Source organism: Pelodiscus sinensis, chromosome 1 (genome assembly GCF_052426305.1).
Source record: "Pelodiscus sinensis isolate ZL-2025 chromosome 1, ASM5242630v1, whole genome shotgun sequence".
Lineage (NCBI taxonomy): Eukaryota > Metazoa > Chordata > Testudines > Trionychidae > Pelodiscus > Pelodiscus sinensis.
The window spans coordinates 296641406-296669155 of NC_143052.1; the positions used below are offsets into that span (position 1 = coordinate 296641406).

Consider the following 27750-nt stretch of genomic DNA (forward strand, 5'->3'; position numbering starts at 1 on the left):
AGGAAGCAGCAGGCGGCCGAGAGAGGCTGCGGCCGGGCTGGGGGAGGCGGCTGTGGCGACGCCATGGACAGGTTCGCGTGGGCCAGCGGCCTGCTGGAGATCAACGAGACCCTGGTGATCCAGCAGCGCGGCGTGCGGCTCTACGACGGGGAGGAGAAGGTAAAGGGAGCGCCCGGCTCGGGCCTAGCGGCGGCCGGCAACTCACACCCCGCCCCGGCCCAGCCATCGTGCTCGGTGCGCGTTGGGCAGGGCGCTAGAGCCCGGGAACCACCCCCCGCTGCGTGCCCCGGCCGTGGAGCCCCGAGCCGCCGTGAGGTCGGGCTCCCGGCCCAGTGGCGGGCAGGCCCGGCGTCAGGCGGATGGAGCTGGCGGTCCCTGCCGCGCGCTGTCCGGCAGGCAGCTCCGTCCTGCCGGGCGCTTGATGCCCGGGCTGCTTTGTGGTAGACCCGGGATAACCCGCCCCTCGCCTTACCCGGTAAAAAGCGTAGCAGATTGGAGCGCCCTGGTGGGTCAGTGAGGACTTGTTTCTAACCCCTTTCCTTTAAAAACAAACACACACGAACCCCTAGGCGTCCTGCGGCACCTTACAGACTAATAATAGAAATGTAGCCGTGTTAGTCTGGTGTAGCTGAAGCAAAATGCAGGACTATGTAGCACTTTAAAGACTAACAAGATGGTTTATTAGATGATGAGCTTTCGTGGGCCAGACCCACTTCCTCAGATCAGGAAGTGGGTCTGGCCCACGAAAGCTCATCATCTAATAAACCAGCTTGTTAGTCTTTAAAGTGCTACATAGTCCTGCATTTTACTTCACTTACAGACTAACAGATTTATTTGGGCATAAGCTGTCATGGGTAAAAACCACTTCAGTCAGATGCATTCCAGGGAAGTGGGTTTTACCACGAAAGCTTATGCCCAAATAAACCTGTTAGTCTTTAAAGTGCCACAGGACTCCTGGTTGCTTTTGCAGATACGGATTAACATGGCTAGTGGTTACCTCTCTGAGACTTGTCCTTTTCCCTAGTCAGAGAGGTGTAGGGGCAGCAGGAAGGGATCCCATGTCAGTCCCATGCCTGGCATGCTGCGTGTCTCCAGTGCCCATAGGGTAAAACCTGAAACACCCCTCCCTAGCCGTGGTAGAAACCCAATGCTCTTCTAGGGGCGTTAGTACCATAGGAAAGGGAGGATCCTTTTGGATTTCCTGGGGGAGAGTTTGTGCAGTTGAAAAGGAAGTTTGTCCATATCAGTGTTATCTTTTTGTAATAATTCTTTTTTTGTTGCTTCATCAACTTGGCTGGCTGTGCTATCAGCAAAAACAGAATGTTATAAAAATATTTGCTTAATCCAGAGGATTTATTATGACAATGTATAATGCTTCAAAAATCAATATTTACCTAGCTTGTTTGTTAAATTTGTTGTTAATTTAGTGTCTTTTGTGTGTGTGTGTGCAGGTAAAGTTTGATACTGGGGTATTGCTACTTAGCACACACCGACTGATCTGGAGAGATCAGAAAAATCATGTAAGTATTCCGTCGGTTCTTGTATATGGGTTAACTGTAAATTCCACAGTAAACCATAGCTAACTTTTAGTGATACAACTCTGCAGGAACTAATTTTTCTGTGATTAAGCTTTTTTCCTCCCTGTGTCAGGTGCCTTGTGCTCAAAACATAGAAAAGCAATGGTAGTATGATCAACTGAGTCTGGAAGTTTTAAGATAATTTGTGAACTTGTTCATAGCTCACTTAGTAACTCATTTGTTTTTCCTTATTCCCCCAACTATTCACACAGATCAAAAAACAACAGAGAAGAGACAGGAAAAAAAAGACCCCCAAACTAGCAACACCCAAACAAGCCATATAAGAAAATCCACACTGGGTCAGACCATGGTCCATTTAGCCCAGTAACCTGTCTTTAACAGTAGCTTGTACCAGATTCTTCAGATGGAATGAACATAGTAGGGACTTTTGCTGTACATGGAGCAGTTGTTTTCAGGGAAATGTCCGTGATGACTCCCAGAACTCTTTCTTGAGTGGTTACTGTTAATTTAGAACAGGGCAGGGCAGGGCAGGGCAGAGGCTTGGGGTGTAGGAAGAGGTTCAGGACTAGGGTAGGGTTTCAGGACGTGGGCACCAGATGGGCCTTGCTTACCTCAGGTAGCTCGTGGGTGGTGGTACAGTGGAGCTAAGGCAGGCTCACCCTTGTCCTGGCCTTGCACCACTCCCAAAAGCAGCCAGCAAACTCTATCCCAAGTCCTGCTGTGCCCCCTCTCTGCTCTGGGGAGATAGGGCACAGGGTGAGCGAGGGGACATCTTGATATCAGCACCCCTCCCCTCCCCTGCACAGAATGCAGAGACTCCTGAGGGAACGGCTCCAAAGCAAAGAGCAGGAGATGTGCAGCAGTCTGTGGGAGAGAGCTGAAGTGCTGGGCTTGATAACCTCTTGGCCAAACCAGTTAGGATCCCCCTGTCAGAGGTTTCAAGATCTACTGGTTGGTGACCACTGCTCTAGGTCATCTGGCATTGGCTGCTGTTGGAAGTCAGAATCCTGGGCTAGATGGACCTTTGGTCTGACCCATTATGGCCGTTCTTATGTAAAGCACTACAGTGGCAGCATTTTAAGTGTAGACTTAACTGTAGTCTCTCCTCTTTTACCTGAGGAACTCCCATGCAAAATTCCCTGTTTCTGTGTGCTATCTATCTACATGACATAAAAGCAGATATTAATTAGAGAGATTAATTAGAGATTAAATTTCAGCATATAAAAGTCCTTCCAATAAACATGGTAGTGTTATTAACTTCACAGTTTAATTGTAGATCCCTAGATATAATCCAAGAGCAGTTTCCATATGTTTTCACATAAATCTCCCTTATACTGTTTACAAGGCTTTGGGTCAGAGCCTTGAAATGTCTCTGAGAGCAGAATACTACCAAGGAGGGGATCTTATCCCATAAATCTATTTTCCATTTTCTTATTCTCACTCTAAAAAGCATGAGAACAATGTGGGATGGGGCAGCAGAACTCCCTAAAACTAGTCAAAATGCTGACAGAAAATTAAACAGAGCTGATGAAGTCCTCCGTTTTGTTCATGCTCTGTCTCTGTTATCTCTTTCTCACATGGTATCAAAGTGATGTTACTTGTAAAAGAACAATTTATACAAGTATTGCATATAAAACAACTATGTCAAAAGAACGTTAGTAAGATTACAAAGTCAAGCACTCTGGAATGCCAGAATTAAGGTTGCCCCTGCAATCTTAATTTGGCCCTCTTTGTGAGTGTGTATTATGAGAGTCTTTAAAACACATGTCCATGTACTTGAAGTTAAACCTCTCAAGTCTGGCATTCACGGGACCTAACAGGTGCCAATTCAGAGAATTTGCTGGACCATGGGAAGTTAATATTATAGCTAGTAGGTTTCTTTTTCTTTTTATTTTATTGAAGTGAATAAGTGGAACAGTGCTTACAATCATCATCATTGTCAACCACCATGCGCTCAACACCCATTGGTGTCCGATGACTCCCTCACTATTTCCTTCCATCTTTCCCTGTCCAGTGCAGAGTAGTTTAGTTTCTGTAGACTAGCTCCACACCAATTTACTGTATCATCTACCCATTTTCTGTGGGGTCTGCCTCTCCTATTCAGACTATCCATTATTCCAAATACCAGGGTCTTAACTTTTCGCTCGTCATTCATTCTGCATGCTATTTAATAATGTCTGACTGTAGTGATACACTCTATATAATCCTATGCCTACCCAAAGGTTATCAGCTTTCTTCATAGCAAAGTATTAGTGTTCTTTGTTAGTATTGTTACATCATTTTACTGTATTGGCACAAGAAAACATGTAGATAAAGTATAAAAACATGCTTACATTTAGCAGCATTACCAATACTTCCACTGCTTGCTGGGCTCTTAGAAGACATCTAGAGGTAAATTAGAGCTAAATAATAGCACAGAACACTGGGAGCCAGGACTGGTGTCAGTAAACAAAGTTTGTGAGGCTGCAGGAAACTTGGCCGCATCCATGATAAGCGGACATCCAACTAACTAAAATCATGCTGGACCACACATGTTGCCAGACTAGAGAGGTTTAACCTGTTTTTTTTTTTTACAGTTTCTACTAAGCAACTGTAAACTGCAAATTTTCAAAAGCTTGCAACTTGAACAAGTATCGCAAGGTTGGCAAACAGCGTATCTCTCACCCAAATTTCAAGGCCTTATTCCACAAGATAGGGTTCCCAGAGCTGTTTAAAGAAAAGTCTCCAGAATTTTTTAACATGGGCAAAACTGTACTTTTTCCACAGCCTAGTTCTAGGAAATAGCTGAACTGTTTTCACTGACATTTCCAAAATAATTCAACCTGAGGGAGACAGCACAAGAAATTTCAGCCCAAATGGTTAGGTATGGCAGATTTATAAGCATCAGAAAACAGGATCTTATAATGGGAAATGTCAGGCAACTTTAGTAATAGCTTTATCAATAATTATTTTTAGATAATTGATCGTCTGTGAAAACAAAACTGTGACAAACAGCAGCCTCTGTTTTATAGATGTCCTATTGTCACGTACCATATATATTTGGTCTTTCCCGGAAAATGCTGTGATTTTCAAAATACTAAATACTGAATTTTTCTTAGTTTGAAATGTAGCTGTGTAGTTCTAAACTAGTGGGTAATGAGAATGTTGAAAATAAATACAAATTAATTCTGTGATCTCAGACTCCCACTGCACTCTTCAGCCAGCTGTCCATATGTATAGCCTTTTGATTCTTTATCAGAAAATAGTACCAGTGTGATGTAATGTGTAAGGAGACCTTTACAATTCTAGTCTCTTCACCCATTTTGGATTTAAGAATGTAAAAACAGGGATATCTACAAGAAGTAATTGTTACCTTTTGTCATTATCTTTGCCTACCTGTTGCGAGTGTGTAAGATCTTTGTAGTGTAGCTTGTAACTTGAACAAGTATCACAAGGATGGCAAACTGCATCTCTCTCACTCAAACTTCTAGTCCTTGCTCCACAAGATAAGGGTCCCAGAGCTGTTTAAAGATAAGGCTCCAGAATTGTTTAACATGTGTCTTACTTGTATGTGAAGCACCTAATTCTTTGTGGCTGCTCTGCAAATAATAAAATTGTATGCCACGTAGAATGCCTAGAAATCCAGTGGCTGAGTTAAGGACATTGTATTAGTCCTAAAGCCCTTACTGATCTGGTTATCTAACAATTATAACTTTTTAGTTTTCTGTTTAAATTCCTTTTTAAACAAGTAGTGCAGGGATAATTTTATATTGCAGCCAGCATCATCTTCTATATGAAATGGCTTATGGGAGAACTACCTACATATGTTAGTGCCGTTGACTTTTTAATTTATTAAAAGAAAACAAAAATGTATTTTTACAACTCTTTCAAGAAAATAGTTCTTAATTTCTAGTCACTGTGTTGTGTTGCTTATTCTAGGAATGCTGCATTGCTATCCCTCTTTCTCAGATTGTCTTCATTGAAGAGCAGGCAGCTGGGATAGGAAAAAGGTAAGATGTGTATCTCTTTTACTTGGGAAATTTAGGCATAGAAAATGTGATGTGTTCAAGATCGCACAAGAAGTCTGTGGTAGAGCCCAAGAATGTAACCAAGATGTTTGGTCTCATGGATTGTGAATCAGTTCCTCCTCTCTTACTATAAGATACAAGAATCAAATGGCCGAGAGGGTCATTAGGAAAAGTTGTATGTGTGTGACTTGATTTGCTAAATAATTGTCCTATAATCTGTGATTAAGTTTGTGATTCAGTCTTCTGCTTCATAGCAGTGAATGTTTGAATTTATCTCCCTTAGGGTACGTTTATACTGCATGCTTATTTCGGAATAAGCTATTTCAGAAGAAATACTCCAAAACTTCTTATTTTAAAATAGCATGTCTACTCTACAGGGAAGTTTCGAAATTAGTCTAAGGCAGGCTCCCCTAATGTGGACATGTTACCTCAATTTAGAGCCCCAGGAAGCACTAGTAATTACTTTGAATGGCCCTGGGGAGGAGCTATTTCAAAATAGCAGCAGTGGAGCATCCACACTATAGCTATTTCGAAATAGCAGTTTCGGAAGAGGCATTATTCTTCATGGAATGAGATTTACAGAAGCTGGAATAAGCCTCCCATTATTCTGAATTTATTTTGAACTAACAGAATTGCTGTGTAGTCACTTGCATTATTTCGGAATAACAGCCGTTAGTTATTCTGAAATAGAGCTGCTGTGTAGACGCACCCTTAATAACCAGTGCCATGGTGATAGGCTAGTGTTCAAATTTAGGTTTCAGGCCAAGTCTCTTGCTCTGCAAAGGCTGGTTGGGGGTAGGAACTAGCAGAGGAGTATACTGATTAATTCTTAGCAGCTGTAACTTATACTACCATCTAACTGATTCTGAAGGAGAGACCAATAACTGGAATAGATATGTATGCAACAAGAAACAAATTAACACAGAAGGAAAAATAAAGCTTTTATGAAGAAGTATGTCTGGTATACATCTGCTTATGCCCTTGTCTTGTCCTGTATGATATGAGCAGATTAAGTCCCTTCAGGCTGCAGGAAGACATTATCCCAATTGATAGAATCATGTGCTGGGACCAGGGAGATCTGGTTCTAGAGGAGATGGCAAAATAAGAGTATTAATAAAATAGATATATTATTAAAGCTGGACAAGAATAATAGAGTTATTGTAATGAAGTGAGATTGGGCTATTATATTTGCTGAAAGAGTGCTCTTTCATGAGTTGTTTTGCTGTTGGTCATCATTCTAGATCTAGACCATGTTGCTTTCATGCATATGTTAATCTAGAACAGGGTTAAGCCACCTTTCAGAGGTGGAGTGCTGAGATTTGACTTACTCACCTCTATGTATGCGTCCAAGTGCCGGTGATACTTTTTAAAGTCAATAATAGTCCTACATACAGAAGTTTAGTTAATAAATAAAGATGCAGCTCTTAACTTTTAGTGCAGTGATCGGCAACCTTTCAGAATTGGCGTACCAAGATTAAACTTATTCATGGATCTGTAGGGTGGGAGGAGGGGAAGAGGATGCAAGGGCGGGCTGGGTATGGTCACCATATTTTCTGAACCAGCTGCAGCAAGGGGGAACGGTTTAATTTAAATTATGAAACAGATTAAGCATTTTAATTTTAACATGTTAGTTTTTCAAACTTCATTTTAAATAAAGTAAAATATTATGTCCAACACAAAGGTTTCCATGTTTTCTTTATTTATGGCAGGGGTGGGGAAACTTTTAGGTCAGGAGTCACCCTCACTGATGTGGTCCCAACTGAGACACCTCACTCCTCTGCTGCCCCAGCCTCATGGGGTGAGGGGAAAGGAAGAGTGGGGAATGAGGTTATGGACTTCCCATAGACCAGATTTACTTTTCTGGGGTTCTGGAGTTAGTGGATTTTATGGACCTCCCTTTGACTTTGTGGTAGGAACAAAAAAGAGTGGTACAGTGTGCGAGACAAGACTGCCAGCAAGTAGGATAGGGGTGGGTGCAGAAGGGGGAGAGGTTGGGAGGTAGGGTGCAGAAGCAGGCTGGGAGTAGGGTATCTGGCCAGGTGGAGGGAGCAGGAGCAAACGAAGGTGCAGTGTGTGGCCAGGGAAGAGGGTGCAGGAGCAATGGTGGATGCAGGAGCAGCATGGGGGTCTCTAGCCAGGCCAAGGGGGAGAGCGCAGGAGCAGAATGGGGTATCTGGCCAGGAGGGAGGGTACAGGAACAAGGGAGGGTGTCGGAGCAAGCTGGAGGTGCGGGGTCTTGGCGGAGGGAGGTGAGTGAGGGGATTAAGGTGTGGGGGTCTGTGCATGAGGGAGGATCTTACTTGGCTTTATGCTCCCTTGCAGCAACAGCCATGCTGTCCTGGGCTGCCCCAAAGGGAGACTCCACTGCTGGGGCCCGCATGGTCCGGGGCCAGCCCCAGAAGCTCTGCAGCCGCTGCTGTGGCCCACGTGATCTGAGGCCAGCCCTGGAGGCCTTGCTGCCATGCGGTCCTGGGCTGGCCCCAGACCGTGTGGCTGCGGCAGAAGCATTGCGGGGCTGGCCCAGGCTCTGCTGAGGAACCTCAGCCCTAGCGCTGCCTCCTCCCACCACAGCCTAACCTACTGCATGGGGGAGGAAGGGTAGGGCTGAACTCTCTCCCGCGTGCCACTGAAAATCGGCTTATGGTACGCATGCCGTAGATTGCTGACCCCTGGTCTAGAATGTTGGTTTCGGATGAGTTCATATGAAGTATTCTTCTGCTGGCACGAATGGTGAGATAGGTTAAACATAATATTATTGAGACCATTTTGTTTCCACTACAAAGGTAGTGTGTTTTGGCAGCTGTTATGAATCACTCTAGAGTCTTTGGAGATTATGTTGCAGGTGGGAAGCCTTAATCAAAGGTACCACTTGACAGTTTGTTGTTCAGTTTCTTTTTCAGAAACCTTTATTGTTTGAACTTTTAACATTTATTCTAGATCTGAGAGTTGATTATACATGTGTTTTATTATTAGTGAAGTTTTATATTTTTAGGGATTGCAGTATTTTTTGTATGAAAATTCTAGCATAGATATGCAATATTATCTTTCTGTTATTATTAATGTGTTGTTTAATGCACCTGACTTTTTATTAAAATCCTGAAGAATAATCTGAAATGTTTTGGATGTAAAATAGCCATCAGTTGTTTGCGGGGAGGGGATTAGTTAATACTGAATTATACTTTCAAATCTGACTTGCATAATTAAGAAATACTTTTATAAATAAAGGATATCTTTTTTTCTTCTCCTTCTTCTCTCCCTATACTTTTCCATAGTGCCAAAATAGTAGTTCATCTTCATCCAGCTCCTTCAAACAAAGAGCCTGGCCCGTTCCAGAGTAGCAAATATTCCTACATCAAACTTTCTTTCAAAGAACATGGTCAGATTGAGGTTAGTGTCTGTACAGTACAACCAAATAAGTGAGATGTTTTGTCTCAAATATTTCTGTTCTCACTGTATTAGTGATAGATATGGAACTGTATGTATAAGAGTCCTTGTCAATTAATAAAGCATCACTACCAGCTACCATTAAACCAAACTAAATAAATGGAATTACTCCATTGAAATTCAATCCATATGGCTAGATTAACATCGTCGCATAATAACAGTATCAGTAATAACTGAATTGTTCACATTTCTTTTTAAACAAATCACCTTTGGACAGTTACTGAGCCTGGTAATTTCAGACTCGTTAAGTGAAAGTTTTGGAAAATTATGAATATCTGAAAATATGTTTATAATGAAAATAAGTAATCATGCAAGTTTAATAATATTTATAGCTACCATTGAAATGTATACACTTGTATGGTCTGTAACATTTTTTGATCCTAAAAAAATCAAAAGTCCAGTACAAGTGTGGTGATTTTATAGCATTTGTTACTCAATGGAATTTGTTCTGTTCCTGAGATGTTAAAAATGCTCAAAAATATTCTACAAAACTTATGGTAATAGACTTTTTTTTAAAACATATGCAGTTCTATAGGCGATTGTCAGAAGAAATGACACAGAGAAGATGGGAAAACATGCCTGTTTCTCAGACCATTCAAATTAACAGGGGTCCACAGGTATTTACTAAATTCTTGATACTCTTTCTGTATGTTAGACTTCTCTTCATATTTGAATGCTTAGGTTTAGATCTCCTGTCTATGTGTCCAGTATAGCTACCCTGTACCATGGCTCCTCCCCAACTCTGGCATTCTGCAATTAGAAATGGGGCATGGATGCTTCAATGTTGGCCTAAACTGGAGATGTTCTCTTGTAGTTCTCCCTTGCACTAGAACTAAGCAGCTGTGTGTCCTCTTCACTGCATCTAAGAAGAGTTCAGACACAATTGGGAACCTGCCCCTTAGATTGTATCGTTAAATACATTAATAATAGAGTTAATGGTATTCTTAGAGTGGTGCAAAACCGAGAACATTCTAATGCACGACTGAATATGGTATTTGGTGCCATTTGTAGTCTTTTAGACATGCCTCGGTATTGAAACTCACGATGTAAAATATTTGCTTTCTGTATAGAAACTTCTAAAATATGTGAGACATACAAAAGATGAAGGATGGCGTTTCAGCCTTCATTTTACACTTTCTAGCTTTTAGGATCTAGACTATTTTTGTTGCTTTAATATAGTTGCTTATAGCCTGTGTGCATCTTGTGTGTCAGTAGCTATGTTTTAAATGGACAATATTGATTATTGGAAATATCGTCAAGATATGTGCAATTTAAATTGCTTTCCTTCATCTGTTTCTGTATTTTGAGATCAAAAACTCTTTGGAAATATCATACTCTGTATTTGGAAACTGGTGACATTTTGGGTGCAGCTACCATATACAGGCAGTCCCCGAGTTACGCGGATCCGACTTATGTTGGATCCGTACTTACGAACGGGGCTTTTCTCGCCCCGGAGGATGCAGGCAGCGGGACCGCCCAGACGCGCCGCGGTCCCGCTGTCTGTGTCCTCCGGGGCGAGAAAAGCTGCTCCGCGTCTCCCTGGTCTGTTGGGGGGTGGGGGACCCCCAGCAGACCAGGGAGACGCGGAGCAAAGCCGCGGAGGACCCGGGCGGCAGCACTGCGGCACTGCGCCGCCGCCCGCGTCTCCATGGTCTGCTGGGGGGGGGGGGCGCAGCTAGTGCACCCCCCCCACCCCCCCTCAGCAGACCAGGCTTTTCTCGCGGATGCCTGTGGTAGAGCAGCTGGGGCGCTGCCGGTTGGTCCCGCAGCACCGCTCTGGGCATTACTGGACCAACCCGGCAGCACCCCAGCTGCTCTGCCCCAGGCGTCCTGATTCAGCCGCTGCTGGTCAGTTTCAGCAGCGGCTGAATCACGAAGCCTGGGGCAGAGCAGCTGGGGTGCTGCCGGGTTGGTCTCGCAGCACCAAGGGTTGGCGCTACCAGACCTACCCGGCAGCGCCCCCGCTGCTCTATCCCAGGCGTCCAGATTCAGCTGCTGTTGAAACTGATCAGCGGCTGATTCCAGGAAGCCCGGGGCAGAGAAACTCTGCCTTGGGCTTCCTGTAGTCAGCCGCTGGTCAGTTTCAGCAGCAGCTGAATCTGGACGCAAGTTCCGACGTAAGTACAAATTCAACTTAAGTACAAACTTACAGTCCCTATCTTGTACGTAACCCGGGGACTGCCTGTACTGTATGTAAGTTACAGTAGGGAGAATGGTGCTGATGAGAGAGAATAGGAGTGGGCAGAGTTGAAGTTTCTCATGAGACATCGATGATAAGATGTTGAGACAGGCTGAAATACAGGATTGGATAGAAATAGTCAGGAATAGAAAGGTAGATTTATGTAAAGATGGCAATTAAAGCCACAAGAGTGGATGAGATTACCCAAAGAAAAGGTGTAGCCCGAGAAAAGGAGGGTATCAAGGACCGAGCCTTCTGGAACATGGAGTTGGAGAAACTAATGAGGAGAGATGTCATAAAAGAACCAGAAGAGGATGCAAACTCAAGGGCTTCAGGATTTTAAAGGAAGGTTCTGTTTAGTGTCAAAATCAACAGGCAGGAAAAGGAAATGAAGATGAAGTTAGAGATGTGCAGGCTAGTCCAAGAAGAGGCTAATACATTTCACATGACTCTACAATTTAGTAAAAGGATATCAGTCTGTATGTTGCATGTATGTGTCATATATTATCTGTATAACATTATATATATATATATATATATATATATATAACATGCTGTCAGCAAATAGGGTGAAAGTCCAACTTTGTACCCTTCTAAATATCCCCTAAGGTAAACATATTCAAACTGTGATGGAGCAAGAGGAGAACAACAACCTCTTGAGTCAAGGATCCCCACTGAAAATGCTCTATCTCTAGGCTCGGTCCAGTTAGACTTGGGAAGTGTCAATTTGAGCATCCCAGCTTATTTGAACTGTCTCTGTATCAGAACAAGAGGTGCTATGTAATATAAGATTATACTAATAATTTAAATGGAGTGTCATGTAGTATTCTGCAATAAATCTATGCTCAGTATATATTTTTTTGTAAAACATTGTTGTGGATTGATAAACTATGACCTTGACTTAAGGAGTGTTTTTCGGGAAATAAGATGTATTATGTATTGTAGATCATTAACAATCATTACATTTTACATAGTTCTTTGTGGGAAGTTTTCCTTTGTTGTAAATATAAATTATTTTACGGGGAGGAGGGTGAAAGAACCTTTAACATTTCCTTCCTTTTCTTTTCTTTTGCAGGCAGGAAGAATAAGGGCTGTAGGAATTGTAGGTATTGAGAGGAAATTAGAAGAAAAGAGAAAAGAGACTGACAAAAATATTTCTGAGGTAAATACTGCTCAAGTTTCAAAGTCAGCCATCTGCATGCCTTCAGACTTTCTTCTAGATGCAGCTGTGTACTATTCAATTATAGAGAGTTTTGGACCTGTGAACTGATTACAGGTGTGTAACTCATAACTATATACTCTGTTTAACTGTCTTATCCCAGGTCTTTAGGAATATTTCATTTAAGTGCTTCTTTTCAAGAAGGACATTCATTGGAGTCAAATGCTTTGTGTGTTTATAATGTATATTTCAGTACAGTTGAAAGGCAATGTTCAATGGCCTTTCATTAGGGGAAGTGGAACAGAGAGTATTCTACAAAAAGGGAGCAGTCCAATAAGAATTGTTCTATCTAAGCAGGTCTAATTTGAATCAGTTGAAGATAAATGAATATCTAATCAGTATATTGTTTAAAATGGTTTTATATATGCAAATAATTATTGTACAGTACATGTATCTTAACAAGCATTCATATTTTTAATGTTTATATGTTTATAATTATGCAAAACAAAATGTTATTAATCAGACGTCACAGTAATTTCTGCAAAAATATTGGCCAAAGAGGAAACAACTGCTTCCCCCATAGTTCAATTCAAGCTATTACATGTACAACAGAAGCTTATTCCTCAGCACCTCTCCTAATTCTCTTCCTCTTCTTAAAATCATTTTGACTAAGTGTTTTTCAACATTTTTGATATCAGAAACTGGCTTGCCACTTCCCTAAACAGTGTCAGAGAGATCTTAGAGACTGGTAGTTGAAAAACACTGTTTTAGTCAATATATTAAATGAAGCAGTCCCCAGGCTTCAAATAATCATCAAAGAGATGGATTTTTGAACATCAAGAAGTCCTCATAAATTAACTGTAACAGATTCATTCTTATGACAACTGTTCATATCACAACATAGCAAAATAAAAAAAAAATCACAGATGCAATTTACAGGATATTTGTATCTGCTTTGTGAACACCTGCACTATGATCTTTTCATTATTGCTAACTTTAAATGGTTTTTTATTGTTTGGTCGGTTTTTTTCCCTATTTATGAGGAAAGTAATGAATGAAGTTATTTGTGTAGATAGTTCTAAAGGTATTGTCTGTCTGGTTATTTTTTTCCTCACCGACTTTGTAAGAGAGGTAGAAGAAATCCATTCGTGTGAGTTGTATGAGCAAAGGAAAAATGTGATTTGTGAAAGCCTGCCTTCCCCCAGCTTTTAATGTTATAAATGACTTAATTTCAAAAGTGCCCTTGCTTCCAGGAAAAGGTTTCCTGCATCTGCTGTTCAGTGCTGATAAGAATCCAGTTCTTTAGCCTTTTGTTTATCTGAGGAAGTTCCTGTTAGGTGTGTGCACATTCCCTTTTGTTTCCAAGCCTGCCCTCTGAATCTGAGAAAGGAGGAACTATACACAACATGCCATTTATTTAGCTAAGTCAATGATTTTTTTAATGGATAATGCTTTCATGAATGTGGTTGAGATTGGAATTAAACCAATAAAAGCCTGGATACAAAAACTGTTTGTTAATATTATAATTCAATATGGTACAAGTTCGCTAGTGTCTGAGACTAGGGATGTGAATGACTAGTCAACTATCCAATAAGCAAATACTTATCAGATAGTCAACACTGTAGGCGACTAGTGTCTTCTCCCCCCCACCCTTGCCTCTATAAGAAAGAGGCAGCAAGGAGGAGGGAAAAAGAGGAAGGGGTGATTCAAAGCGGCAGTGCCACGTGAAGCCCAAGGCCACACCCTGGGCTCCATGCAGCGCCTCTTTGAAATGCCACATGCTTAGGGTCAGCTGGGGACGCTGCCACTTTGAAATGCGGCGGGGAACACAGGGCCAGTGCTTTCACCTTTGAAGTATAGCAACTGCCCTGGGGCTGTTGCTACACTTCAAAGGCAGAGGCAACTTTATCAGCTGATCAAATAGTTGATGCAAATTGCATTGACTATTCAATTAGCCCATTAATCTAAATTTAACATTCCTATCTGAGACATGCATTACAAATTACTGTGTGTGTACTAGCAAAAGACAAACTGAGCGAGGTAATATGTTTTATTGGACCAACTTCTGTTGGTGAAAAGGATGAACTTTTGAATTACACAGCACTCCTCTTCAGGATTAGGAAGAGTCTACTTTAGAGTAGATCTTTAATTTAAAAATGGAAGCCATGCTTTTGATACCTTCAGATTAGTTTAGACTATTAAATTGTTCATAAATTGGGACCATAGGCTGGCTATATTTGTGGTCTGTAGAAGTGTTCTAGCTGGGTTAGCCGTCTTTATAAAAGGAAGGAGCTACCCTCACACAACTATAGAATCATAGAGCTGGAAGAGAGCTCAGGAGGTCATCAAGTCCAGCCCCCTGCCCAAGGCAGGACCAATCCCAACTAAATCAACCGAACCAGGGCTTTGTCAAGTCGAGACTTATCTGTGAGAGTTCAGGGACTCTCCACATGCATTTACACACATGGTCCAAAATAGTCCAAATTTGATGACAATTTAGGAACACATTGCGAAAGCCATTTATTAGAGAAGATTTTGAAGGAGGATTGTCCCTGAGAGGGTGGAAGTGCCTTTCTGTGTCATTGATATATCAGACAGGCTAAATTCACATTTTTCATGGGTATGATTATTTTTATGCTGATGGGTGGTCATGTTATGTATTTGTAAGTCTGCTATTTACTAACATACTGAAAGCGTATATTTGTTTTTTATTATTTAAATAAAGCTTTAATTTTTTCTTATTTTATCTGTTGTCATATGCTCCATATAGCAGTTTTGTATTTGAGAACGCCACAGCTTTATTAAAGTAACTTTTATTTTAAAAACTCCTGAAATAAATCATTGTCCTTCATGGAAATCCAAATGTTTACATGTTTTAGTGGGAAAGTTCCATAGAAGTTCATTGTAGTAAAAATCAGATACTTTATAGAAATATTGTAATTTCCCCCTGCTTATATCAGATCTAGCAAGTACAGATATTTCACAGGGTGCCTTTTATCTAATAATCCTTCTCATAAACCTGATTTCAACCAAGTCTTAATTGGGACACTTGTTTTGTGTCAGCATAATTTAGTTAATTTAGACATTTGTGCACCTAATTGCTCTGAAAATCATGTATTTAGATACACAAGTTTTGCCCACAAATAGTTTTAAAGATGTGTCTTTTTAGTTAATAATTGCGTGACACAAACCTCGTAATCCATCTCCCTTGCTATTTCCAAATAAACTGTGATCGTGCCTGCTATCTTAGCAACATCTACTGATAAAGGCAGACTTGTGATGTCACAAAGTCATTTCCACAGTTGCACTATGGTTTCTTCACTGGCCAAAAATAGTGTGTGTTTTTTGTGTTGATAATAAATAACAAATATACCTAATGTTGTTAGCAAGAAAGGGGTAAACTTGATGAATTTATTTGAATTTATTTCAACTCTCAGTATCTTGTTCTCTTTCAGCTCTGTTATTTATATTTTGCAAATCAGTACTGTATTAAGTAGAAATTTAGTCTTTGTCTTCCATGCAGGAAACCATAGGATTGTTTACTTCCCTGTGTATTTTCTGTGGTCCTTGCCTTGTTTGATTTTGATTATAAGCGCTCTGGGAAGGAAAAATGCCTGCTTGTAAACAGGGCATGAATTTATAACTCTAAACTGTTTGAAATGATAACATGCCAGGCATTAGGTGTCCTGATATTGTTCAGAATTCTTGGTGCTTGGAAAGATAACTAGAAAAATTACTTCATTAAATAATTTAATTTCCTTGAACAGACTATATTATAATGTCCATTTTTCATTTTTAGGCTTTTGAAGATCTCAGCAAGTTAATGGAAAAGGTAAGGGATATCACATTTATCAACGTATTTATCAATTTATACCAGTTACCTAACTTTTAACCAAAATGTCTGACTATACTGCTAAAAGCTGACATGTTTGTGTGTGTTTTGGTAGGCCAAGGAAATGGTGGAGTTATCCAAGTCAATAGCTAACAAAATTAAAGAAAAACAAGGTGACATCACCGAAGATGAGGTAATATGCTTTTTTCTATATTTGACAAAAATGCATTTTGTGAAATCACTATGTAAACTAAACAATACCAGCTATTGTGATAATATTCATAATATAAGTAAATAATATTTTTCTAATGTCCCATTGGTTTTTTTACTTTTATTTAATGAAAAGCTTTCTTTATACAAGACAACTGAGCAGTGGGGAAAGAAAAGGCCTTGTTTCAAAAATAACAAGTACGAAGTGATTACAGGATGTGCATGTCTCTTCCCCTCTTTCCACTTAGTTTGCTTTAAAAGGGGTTGGAAAAACTAGCTCCATTAATTAGGAGATGGCAACAATTTTCTGTTTCTTTTGGAGATTTCAGTGTCCTTTATACATTTCTGAAGAGCTTTGTAGAGCTTGCTACCATTTTGATAAATTTATATTTGCCCTATAATTGGCATTGTGTATTTTCAGACCTCCCAGAATATGTTAAAGACTACTGGAGAAATAAAAGTGTAAAAGATGTATTTTGTTTTTTTAGAAAAAAAAAAACAGGACTGTGAAATGACTGGTACAATTTACTTTTCTTTTTATGTAGACTATCCGGTTTAAATCGTATCTGTTGAGCATGGGTATAGCTAACCCAGTTACTAGGGAAACGTATGGATCTGGCACACATTACCATATGCAACTGGCAAAACAATTAGCTGGAATACTACAGGCACCGCTTGAGGTAAATCACCTGAGATGCTCTTGTTGTGCATGTTAATGAGTTTTTAATGCAGTGTGTTTCATTATCATGGGTCTTGAAAATGAGTCTCTTCAACCTAGGACTTCAGCAATGCAACCTGAAATTCATCTTTTAGAGAAGTAGTCATATGCCTTTTAAGAACATTTATTCTTTCTCAGCAGAAATAGCTAAAAGGAATTATGAGAATTTATATTTGTATTATTGATTTCTTATCTTAGTTTCTGGTCTCAATTAGTAGTCTTCCCTTTACCCCCCTGTCCTCCAAGGGCCCTGTATATGCTGTGACTACAGAATTCACCACCTGACACAGCTACTACTTTAAAAAATATGTTTCTGATCTGTATGGTTGTAATGCTAATTTTGAAAAAATGAATAGTGCATAAATCAAGAGTTGTCTTCCTTGACACACAGGTATGAGCAGCCCCATTAAGCGCAAAGGGGTTGTTAACTCAAAAACCTAAAAATAACAGTTTCTGTGTAAACTTCATATATATCATTGCTATAATACAGGTTATTATACAGATTTTATTATCAGTTTTTCTTTTAAATTAAAAACATATTGAATTCATCTGAACCTTGCCTGTTTGAAAAAGGATCTGCGCATCCACTATATATGTGGAACTCTCATATTATCTCTTATGGTTTTTTTACTTTACATTATGACCCTGTGTAAGTTGAAAAAACAGAAGCTTGATACATTGGTTAATAGATTTAATATAATTAAATTCCATATACTTGTACTCTGCGTATTTTAATCTTCAAATAATTTACAATTTTCTTGAAGTTTAAAATTGATATTCTGCATTTTGAAATTATTGAAGAAATTACAATTTGAAGATTGACCTATAATTTAAATACCATTGATCTTGCCTGTATAGATTTTTAACAAGCTCATAGTTTATCTTTTCTGCTTTAATATGTCACGTAGTGCTTAAAACTTTCATCTCTCCAAATGTTTTCATATGCAAAATAGCGTACTCTGTGTTCTAGATTAATACAATTTCATTCATTGGTTTCATGTTTCCACAGGAACGAGGGGGAATAATGTCACTTACAGAAGTGTATTGTCTGGTAAATCGGGCTCGGGGATTGGAGGTAAGGGACTAATTCTGTGATACCAACTAGATTTTTGTCAAAGAATAAGGTATTCTAAAGTAAGAAGTGTCAAATCTTTAACTGTCCTTTATATCTAGTCGAACTGCTTAAAATTAAGGCTGCATTGCTGTTCTAGTAATGGAAAATAGAGTTTTTTTGGGGGGTGCCTTGTCTTCTCTCTGCTAATATTGTATCTTTGTTCATCTTCTATAGTATGTCATTGAGGGATGTGAATAAATAATCAACTAGTCAATTAACTTATAAGCCTAGGCTTATCGGTTAATCTAGTCAACTACTTGCATCCCCCCCACCTTGCTGCCTCTGTATCAGAGGCAGCAAGGGGAGGGAGAAGCGAGAGCCGGCTTAAAAGCCAGTTCCCCCCAGCATCGCTCCACGGTGCCACCTTCTCCCCTCCTCCTACAGCAGCAACACAGGAAGGGGGAACAAAGGGAGGCTGCTTCGCAGCAGCAGTCCCTGTCTGCAGGGGTCCAACTCCCTGCAGACAGAGGCTGGAGCAGCCTCTATCCCCAGGGAGCTTGGGCCCTCTGTGGACGGGGACTGCTGCCAGAGCAGCCTCTGTCCATGGCCAGCCCTGGCCACTGAGGACAGAGGCTGCTTCAAGGCAGCCTCCCCTACCACCTCCTCCACAGGGAGCTGTGTTATTTTTTCATCTAAGATGTCTGTTGTGTTTTGAGGGTGTGCAATACTATATATTTAACATGTAAAATGTGAGTAAATATGTTTTTTTTTTTTAATTAGTTGCTCTCTCCAGAAGATTTAGTAAATGCTTGTAAGATGTTAGTGGCACTGAAATTACCCTTAAGGTAAGAGTCCTTCATGTGCATTTCTAAATTAATTTTCACATGTGGTAGTGATGTCATTGTGTAGACCAATATTTCTCAACCCCTAAGGGGTACTCGAGAGAAGTCTGAGGGGTATGTCAACACAACTGAAATTTGGAGAAAACTGAATTTTTGTTTTAAGTTTTACAGCATTTTATTATTTTTTGTACTTTTTACACCAAAAAGTTTAATCACCTGCCCGGCTACAATTAAGGTCTTTAAACAAACATGGTGCAACAGTAGAAAAAAATGTTGTGTCTGAAAACTATAGGTACTTATAATTTTTTTTTAAAGGGGTACTTTGTTTAAAAAAAAAAAAAGTTGAGAAATACTGGTGTAGACGATTACATGATTAACCAATAAGCCTAGGTTTATTTAGTAATCTTGTCGACTACATGCATTTTGCCCCACCCAGCCAATGACCGCAAGGAGCTTGTTTAAAAGCTGGCTCCTCATGAGCATTGGCTCTGCCTTCCTCCCTTACCCCTGCACTCCTGCCTCCTGATAGAAAGGCAGTGGCGTGGAGGGAGAAGAGGGTAGGCTGGAGCCAATATGCACAGGGAGCTGGCTTTCAAGCTTTAAAGCCAGTTCCCCGTGCGTATAGGCTCCCACGGACCGGCCTGCTCTCCCCTCTTGTGGCCTCCTACACTAGCGGGGGAGGGAGGCAGGAGCCGGTGTTGGGGGTTCCACGAGGAGTAACGGTAGTTCGGAATAGGAAGCCTAATCCGAACTACCTAGTTCGTGCCGCGTGTAGCCGCGGGCACGGAGTCTGAACTAGCGGACATTTAAAAATGGCGGTGCCCGGCAAAATGCAAATGAAGCCCGGGAAATTCAAATCCCGGGCTTCATTTGCAACTCCGGTTGCCTACATTAACCACCCTAGTTCGAACGAGGGTGGTAGTGTAGACATACCCCCACTGTTCTCCTACCAATAGGGATGAGTTTGGCCCCCCACAAGACTCCCCATGCAACTATCCTGCAATTGCATTAACCCAATTTACATTGCATTAACTCGGGGGGAGGGAGAGCGGGAGAGGCTGGAGGAAGTGTTCCCTCGAAGTTTTTCCTCCTGTGAGCAGAGCGAATTTTGTCTTGTGCTTCAGTATTGAGTTCATGTGGTTTGTTTGGATGTTTGTGCCATTGTAGCACCAAATTATTAATAAATATCTTATAAACCTCTCCCTTTTTCCTCTGCTGCCATGTCTCCTACCCTCCCCTTGCCCCATCTGCTCTCCTAGTGCCTGCTGCCTCTGTTGTCCTTCTCATTCCCCTCAGCCCTCCTGGGACCTGCCCCCCTTCCCTGTACCAGCCCTTCTCTTCCCCCTGTGTCCACTCCTTCTTTAGCCCCATTCTGATCATCTGTAGCTACCCCTCCCCCATCCCCTCTCCTAACACCTCCCTCTATCCACCTGCCCTGCCTTTCTCCTCTGGTGCCCGTTCCTCCCATCCAAGTGTCTGCCCTTCTGCTTCACCCCCACAATCCCCTGGCACCTGCATCTTCCCTTACCCCTGCACCTTTCTGGTGCCTCCCCTTCCCTGACTGCCTCTGCCCTCCTTGCCCTCTTACTCCCTGGTACTCACCAGCTTACCACCCAGTGCCCCACTTCTCTTCACACCCCTTTGTGCCCTCACCCATGACTTGCGCCATTCCCTGCCTTCCTTATGCCCAAACCTCCTTTCAACTTCTCTTCTCAGGACACCCACTTCTCCCCTCTCTTCTTCCTCCGTCTTGCCCCCATTGTTCCTCCCCTTTCCTCTCCCAGGATCACCCTGTCCCCTCCCCTCTCGCACCCCCATTGACACCTTCCGTTCCCTCCCCTCCCCTGCCCTTTTCCTCATGGTCTCCTCTTGGCCCCCTGGCATTTGTCTCTCCTCCCCGCTGCCCCTTAGTGCCTTCCCCTTTCTTTTCCTGTCCTGCCTCCCTCCCCTTAGCACAAGCCCCTTCTTCTCCTCACCCCCCTTCCCTCATCTACTGCCTTCCAATGTGCAGGGCTGGAGCCTGCGATCCGGTCCCAGAAACCCCTGTGGCCCCTATCCCAGTTGCTCGCTTGCCAGGATTGGAGCCGGGGCTGCCAGTGGTGCTATTTTTAATGCTACAGTCCAATTCTCCCAGCTGGAGTTAAGCGGCAGCCGAACAAGGCATGGTCTGGTGAGGCTGCCCTGGCTGGAACGGGGCTGCCGCTTAACTTCAGCTGGAGCCGGGGCCGCCCGTGGAGACCTGTACTGCAGTACTAAAAATAGCTCCACAGGGACCCTCACTCCAGTCCAGCTGGGTTCTGCGCAGCTCCTGCTGGGACTCCAAGGCAACCTGAAGGAGAAGGAGGAGGGGCCTCCAGATCAGGACCCTGTACGGCAGAGGCGGTCCCGTGGGGGGAGGGAGGGAACAAGGGGCTATGCACCACTGGAAGCTGACCCCACTGCCCTACACACCCTGCTGGAGGGGAGGGGGAAGAGGCTGCTGCACCGGTGTCCCATCAAGTAATGAAATGTCAGGCAGGGCTTTCTGGGACTTTTTGCTACTTGATGGGGCACTGGGACAGAGCATTTACATTCGGGACAGTCCTGGACAAATTGAGACAACATGGTCAGTGTACTCATATCCCATGGTTACATTCTACCCACTGGATCATCCTTCCTTTCCACAGTTGTGGACCACTGAAATAGTATCACTGGATCTTGCATAAGGTACAATTGCTAACACTAACAAATACACATCTACATAATTTAGTTTTTAGTGAAACATACACAAATTCTGTTCAAGAAATAAAATAATTATGTGATTACTAAATAATACAAATGTAGCTGAATTTAAGTTGCTGCATTTTTTTTTTTTGCCAAAGGTATATATTCACGATTTGAAAATAAAGCCACTTTGGTGCATCACTGTTACATTTGTTCACTTATTTTTATTTATGAAGATCCAGCACTTGACTTTTATGTTGTTCACTTTTGCTCTTTCAATTTTTTTTCGTTTAGTTATTTAAAATGGATTTCTATGTTGACATGTTATCTAACAGAAAAAAATACACAAGTTTTTTCTGTTGTTGATATTTGCAGATTTTTGTTTGTTTGTTTGTGTTTTCCCTTTGATTTTTAGGCTTCGTATATTTGACAGCGGTGTAATGGTGATTGAGCTCCAGTCCCACAATGAAGAGGAAATGGTGGCTTCTGCTTTAGAGACAGTATGTGAACTTAATTTCCTCTAGCAGTCTGTCTGCTAGGAAAACTTAGACACATTAGACATAAGACTTGAGGTACAGGATTTCCTTTTGAACTACAAAATTTTCCACTTCCAAAATCCTAAAACAATATTTTGTTCTTAAATAGCATTTTTCATCTTCAAAGACCTCTACATACATTAATGTTAGGGCAGATCTGTATTACTGCTTTAGTTGCTCTAAATTACATCACTTAGGGTACATCTACACTGCACGCTTATTTCGAAATAAGCTATTCTGGAAGAAATAATCTAAAATAGCTTATTTTGAAATCGCACGTCTACACTCCATGGAAGCCTCAAAATTAGTCCAAGACGGACTTCCCTAATGTGGACAGGCTACCTTGATTTAGAGCCCCAGAAGGTACTGGGGAGTAATTACTTTGAATGGCTCTGGGGAGGAGCTATTTCAAAATATCTGCAGTGAAGCATCTACCATTTCGGAATAGGCATTATTCCTTGTGGAATGAGGTTTACAGAAGTCGGAATAAACTGTCCATTATTTCAAATTTATTTCAAACTAACGGAATTGCTATGTAGTCACATTGTTATTTCGGAATAACGGACGTTATTCCAAAATAACGTTGCTGTGTAGACTCATCCTTCGAAGTGTGGAAAAGCCCCTTTCATCCCCAGCAACTTAAGTTATGTGCTATTCACGCTGGCACTATGTTGGCAGCTGATACATTCCCATGGATGATGCTTCCACTTCTCACCGAGGTAGACTAATTATGCTGATGTGAGAGTGCTCTCCTGTCAGCATAGTGTGTCTACTCCAGATGCACTATAGTGGTGCAAATGCAGTGCTGTAGTGTGGACTAGCTCTACGTCACTATTCTTTCCTCTAGGATAAAATTTCTCTTACAGCGCTTGTTGTACTTCTTTATCTTAAAATCCTTACCCAAAGCTTTTGCATAGTAGGAAGAGTTTATTTTGTGGCATGGTATTTGGACATCGACATTAATTAAATTTTGCTTCAGACTTTTTGTGTGTTTTGATTGAAAGTAAATTTTCAACGTAGATATAGAAATTGTGCTTGTTTTTGCTCATATAAGATAACAGAACATAGTATGTGCAATATATATTTTGCACTGAGTTTGCTTTGTGGAGGAGGTGGCCTATGTTAGGGTATGTCTACACTTGCCCCCTAATTCGGACTAGGGAGGCAAATGAAGCATACCGAAGTTGCTAATGAAGTGCGGGATTAAAATATCCCGCACTTGATTAGCATATTCGCAGCTGGTCGCCATTTTAAAATGCCGGTTGCCCGATTTAACTTGCTGCGTGTAGACGCGGTAGTCCGATCCAAAACCCTTCCCTCGAATTAATTGTTACTCCTCGTGCAATGAGGATATAGACATAGAAGACTACATGAATGGGATACGGCTACATAAGGGAAAAAGAGTAAGGTGTGAGGTGAAAAGAGATAAGAAAAATGTAGGAAAAATTAGACGGGAGGTTAATTAGGAGCACACTTGTATATAGCTTCCCAGATGCAATAAGATACAGTAAGATTGAATTTTTGAGGAAAGATGAGAGGAAGCCGGTGTGAGTATTGAAACAAGGGAGTGGCATGGTTTGATTGGCAGTTGAGGTAGGAGAATCAAAGGGGTCATTAACGTAGAAGCTGAAGTTACTTAAGATGGGGGTTGGGAAGGAAAATTATAAAGGCCCAAGAGTCATATTAAATTGTGCAATATATTCAGTATGCTCTATGTTTCATCTGTAGGTTTCAAGGGTTTAGCTTTAGCACATCTAAAAATAGGTCCTACTTTGATCTGAGATTCGGTAACGAGTAAGACCAACGTAATTAGAAATTGCAGTGGATAAAGCAGAATAAACCTCTCAAATTAGGTGGGTCAGAGGAAAAGGCATGTATGTATGGGTTGGGAAGGCTGCCTGAACCTGTAGTAATGGAGAATATAAAAAAAATTCATTTGCATGAAAACACAGCTTCTCCTTGGCCCATCAAAGTCCTGAGACCTAGTGGAATTCTGGTTTTCACAAGTTATTACTGGCAGTGGGCTTTCTGAATTCATTCATTCCAATTCCCACCCTCCTCCTGGGTAACTTCAGCTTCGAAACTAAAGATCTTCCAGTTTTGCTTTCTTTCATTTCCTTTTCCAAACTTCATTGTTTACAAAATCACTTAAAAAAGACTTAGTGTGACTGCTGCATAACTGTGTGTGTGTGCGTGCGTGCGCACGCACACACATGAAAAAGAGACACAGTTTCATTGTTTAACTAGTTCCTTTCCTTGTCTTCATTCATCCTTTTTCATACATAACACATTTCTGGAATGCTAAATAGTGTATTGGATGAAAATCACTTTTTTTTAAACAAATGCACATAAAGCAGTAGTTTTCACTAGGTATTTGTTACCAATTTCTAGGAGTTAACCTGCTGAACTGAGACTGGACTAAAAGAATGGAGAAAATTCTTTCATTTTGTAGTATAGCGGAAAAGATTACTATTTTAATGCCGTGCTTTTCTCTCTGATAGGTATCTGAAAAGGGTTCTCTAACAGCGGAAGAGTTTGCCAAGCTTGTGGGGATGTCTGTTCTTTTAGCTAAAGAGAGGTAAATACACATTATTTTTAATAACTCCTTGATTATCATATTGCCCTTACTAAATATTACAGATGTTCTTTCTCTTCCTTCAGGTTGCTTCTAGCTGAAAAGATGGGCCATCTTTGCAGAGATGATTCAGTAGAAGGCTTGAGATTCTATCCAAACTTATTTATGACACAAAGTTAACCTTTTTGTAGTTCATGCGTGTTTATTGTTTAATGGTTGAACACAAGAGAGCAGCCCTTTAGATGACTGATTTTTAAGATTTTGGTTTGTTAATCAATCATGACACTGGTGAGTTTTGTGTTGAAATAGCTTTCTCAGCTATTTCAAATGCTGAGTGGTCCTATATGGAATGGAGAGGAATATAACAGAAGATAACCAGAGTCAGGGGGTCAGAATCATACTAAAATGATCTCAAATTGGGAAGCTGTGTTACATGTAGTCTGTATAACTTTTACTCGATAGTTTAACTTTTCACTTCAGAAGTGAGATGGTTTCACTAGAGTAAAAGTGGATGTCTGTTTGCAAAGGCAGAGAGCGCATCGAACGTTGTCATTTACTGTGTATAAATAATAACAAGGTAATTGAAGTGTGTACATTTTAAGCATGCTTCCTTTCCATACTCTCCAACTTCAGTATATTTTCTGTGTGAGTTCAGATCAGAGACCATATAGCCAGAGGGATGAGAAATGTGACATGGCTGATGCGAGTAGAATTCTGAGGAATTAAGCAAAATTGAATGCTCCCTTTTCCTAGAAAATATAGTTTTCCTAGCAAGGATCCCAAATTTTGGGAATCAAAGCCCATGGAATTCTTTATAGTTATAAAATGACTTGCCTTAATAGAGAGTAACCTATGTTATGAAAATCTGGAAAGCATGGGGTTTAAATGTCATGTCTAATGGTAAATAGACAAACACGAAGAATCGTGAGAGCAGATGTCTTCATTTGCTTGCTCTTTCTCTCCAAAAAGCTTCATTATGTTGCAGTTTGTGTGTGCTTTTGCCCCCTTCTTTAGATAGTGTTGAGGAAAATCAATTTTGTGTCACTACATCCTGTCCAGCAGCATAATGAGCTGGTTTTCCTTTTGCACTTCTAAAGGAAGTTCATTCATCAAAGCCACTCACCATGTGTCTGTCTTGGAGAGAAGGTTGGTTAACTTGCATATCCTTAGTCTGCAGAAACCAGTGTTTTAATGTTAAAAGGAGGAACAGAAAACCCCTCGTATTTAACTATCAAGAGGTATAAATCCTTTGGTTTACCTATGCCGCAGACTTACAGAATTCATTTACACAGCCCTAACTTTCGGTAATTCCAGTAGACCTTGTTATTAGTTATATGTTTTGGAAGTGCTAAAGTTAAATAGATGATAGGTGAGTGTCAAAGAGCCCACATGAGTTAAGATTTCTGGGTTTCCACCTGACAAATTATGATATATTATTGCAGAATTCAATTCAAAGTTTGGATGAGGATATCATTAATGTAGCTTTGAATGAAGGATGTGGCAATTAGGGATGTTAAAGGGTAACTGGTAAGCACATGCTTTATGCTTACTGGCTAACTGGTTAATCAGAGCCTCTTCCTTCCCTCCTCCACAATGGTCTAACCAGCAGGGCAGCCGTGAACCTGGAGCAGCCCCCACCTCCTGCGTCGGGGTTGGGACAGCCCCTGCTGCCCACAGCAGGGAAGGTACAGCCCCGCCACCCATTCTGGGATCAGAACAGTCCCTGCACCTGCAGCCAGTGGTTAACCAGTTAAATGCATCGTTGTCCAGTTAACTATTTTGGGTAGTTTTTACATCCCTAGTGGCAATAATAATCAGATGGAAGTTAAGCGAAAGGAAATAAAGAAGTTCTTCCAATTGTCTGAAAATGTTTCTAGAAATCTTACAATATCACTACAGTTTGGTCAAGGTTGAGGGGTCTACCCACGCTTCTGTTGACTTCAGTGATGCTTGTCCCATGCATGCTCATGTTTTTGGTAGTAATATGAAAAGTTACTGCTTTCCCATATACTTCTGCTTAAAGTTTGTTTTGGTTCACCTCCCACCATTCCATTGCAAACTCTTGTAAGATTCTTATTTGGAAAAAGACATGCTGTCTTCTAGTGCATCTCGCTAATTAGCTTTCATGTTCTCCTCAAATGGAGGGGAGCTGAAATTCATGGCTCAGGCAGGGAAAGGAATTACAAAGGGGAGAACTAACTCCAAGGTATTCTCCATGCTCTATTACTATCTCTGAAGCAGTTTGTGGTAGGATCCGGATGTATGCATGAGGATGCAAGGGCCTGTTGAACTCCACTCACATTCTTTGCTTTTTTTCACCTCACCCCAGAAAATAATAGGCTAGATCATCACAACTTACTCTGGACTATGTACTTTCAAAGAGAGTTGAAGAACCAAGAGAAAAAAAAAGGACTCTTAAAGTGGATGTTCTTGCTATCAGTGTGTCACAAAGAGCCATGAATGTTAGGTAAAGATCCACTAGATTAGGTGGTTGAAACCTTCTTAAGGAGGCAGCTTTTCCTCTCCACAGGTATGATGAAGATGTAAAAAGAAAGTATCAGCTTCACACTCCTAGTTTCCATTCCACTACTCAGGAATAACCCATTAGTGCCCTTAGTTTGTCTTAGTTGAGCAATAACGGTATAACGTGCATCTTAGTTTTAGTCTTATAGTATTTCCTTGGCCTTTTTTCAAGATATGACTTTTTCTTTGTATTGGGAAAGAAAAAACTATGGGTTAAATTATGTGGCTCATTTAGAATTTAATTGTATATATTAGAAAATTGTTGCCACAAAGAAATACAAATAAACCGATTTTTGTAATTTGTCTGTTTCTGCTTTCTAAATGCTTTGAGGAACTTTGAAGCCACAAGCCAGAGGCCAGGTAGTTTAGTGGGAGAAACTTTAAAATTTTCATTGCCTCATATTTTATCCTTGAGAGTAAGATGCATTGT

General features: G+C 41.1%; 1 protein-coding gene across 1 annotated transcript; it reads left to right on the forward strand.

The window, feature by feature from the left end:
- On the forward strand, positions 1-27619 carry VPS36 (vacuolar protein sorting 36 homolog). Its single transcript, XM_006124900.5, has 14 exons — positions 1-159; positions 1452-1520; positions 5457-5527; positions 8818-8932; positions 9517-9606; positions 12244-12330; positions 16127-16159; positions 16275-16352; positions 16915-17049; positions 18097-18162; positions 18922-18986; positions 22102-22186; positions 24724-24800; positions 24884-27619. The coding sequence occupies exons 1-14, from the start codon at positions 64-66 to the stop codon at positions 24975-24977; spliced, it is 1161 nt and encodes a 386-aa protein (XP_006124962.1). The 5' UTR covers positions 1-63; the 3' UTR covers positions 24978-27619.
- The last annotated feature ends 131 nt before the right edge of the window (positions 27620-27750 follow it).

What these genes read in the sequence shown, in the direction of transcription:
- VPS36 (XM_006124900.5), top strand. Translation starts at nt 64, where the DNA reads ATGGACAGGTTCGCGTGGGCCAGCGGCCTGCTGGAGATCAACGAGACC. An exon ending in GGAGAGATCAGAAAAATCAT is followed by an intron (nt 1,521 to 5,456) that starts GTAAGTATTCCG and finishes TGCTTATTCTAG; the next exon opens with GAATGCTGCATTGCTATCCC. An exon ending in GTTCTTTTAGCTAAAGAGAG is followed by an intron (nt 24,801 to 24,883) that starts GTAAATACACAT and finishes CTCTTCCTTCAG; the next exon opens with GTTGCTTCTAGCTGAAAAGA.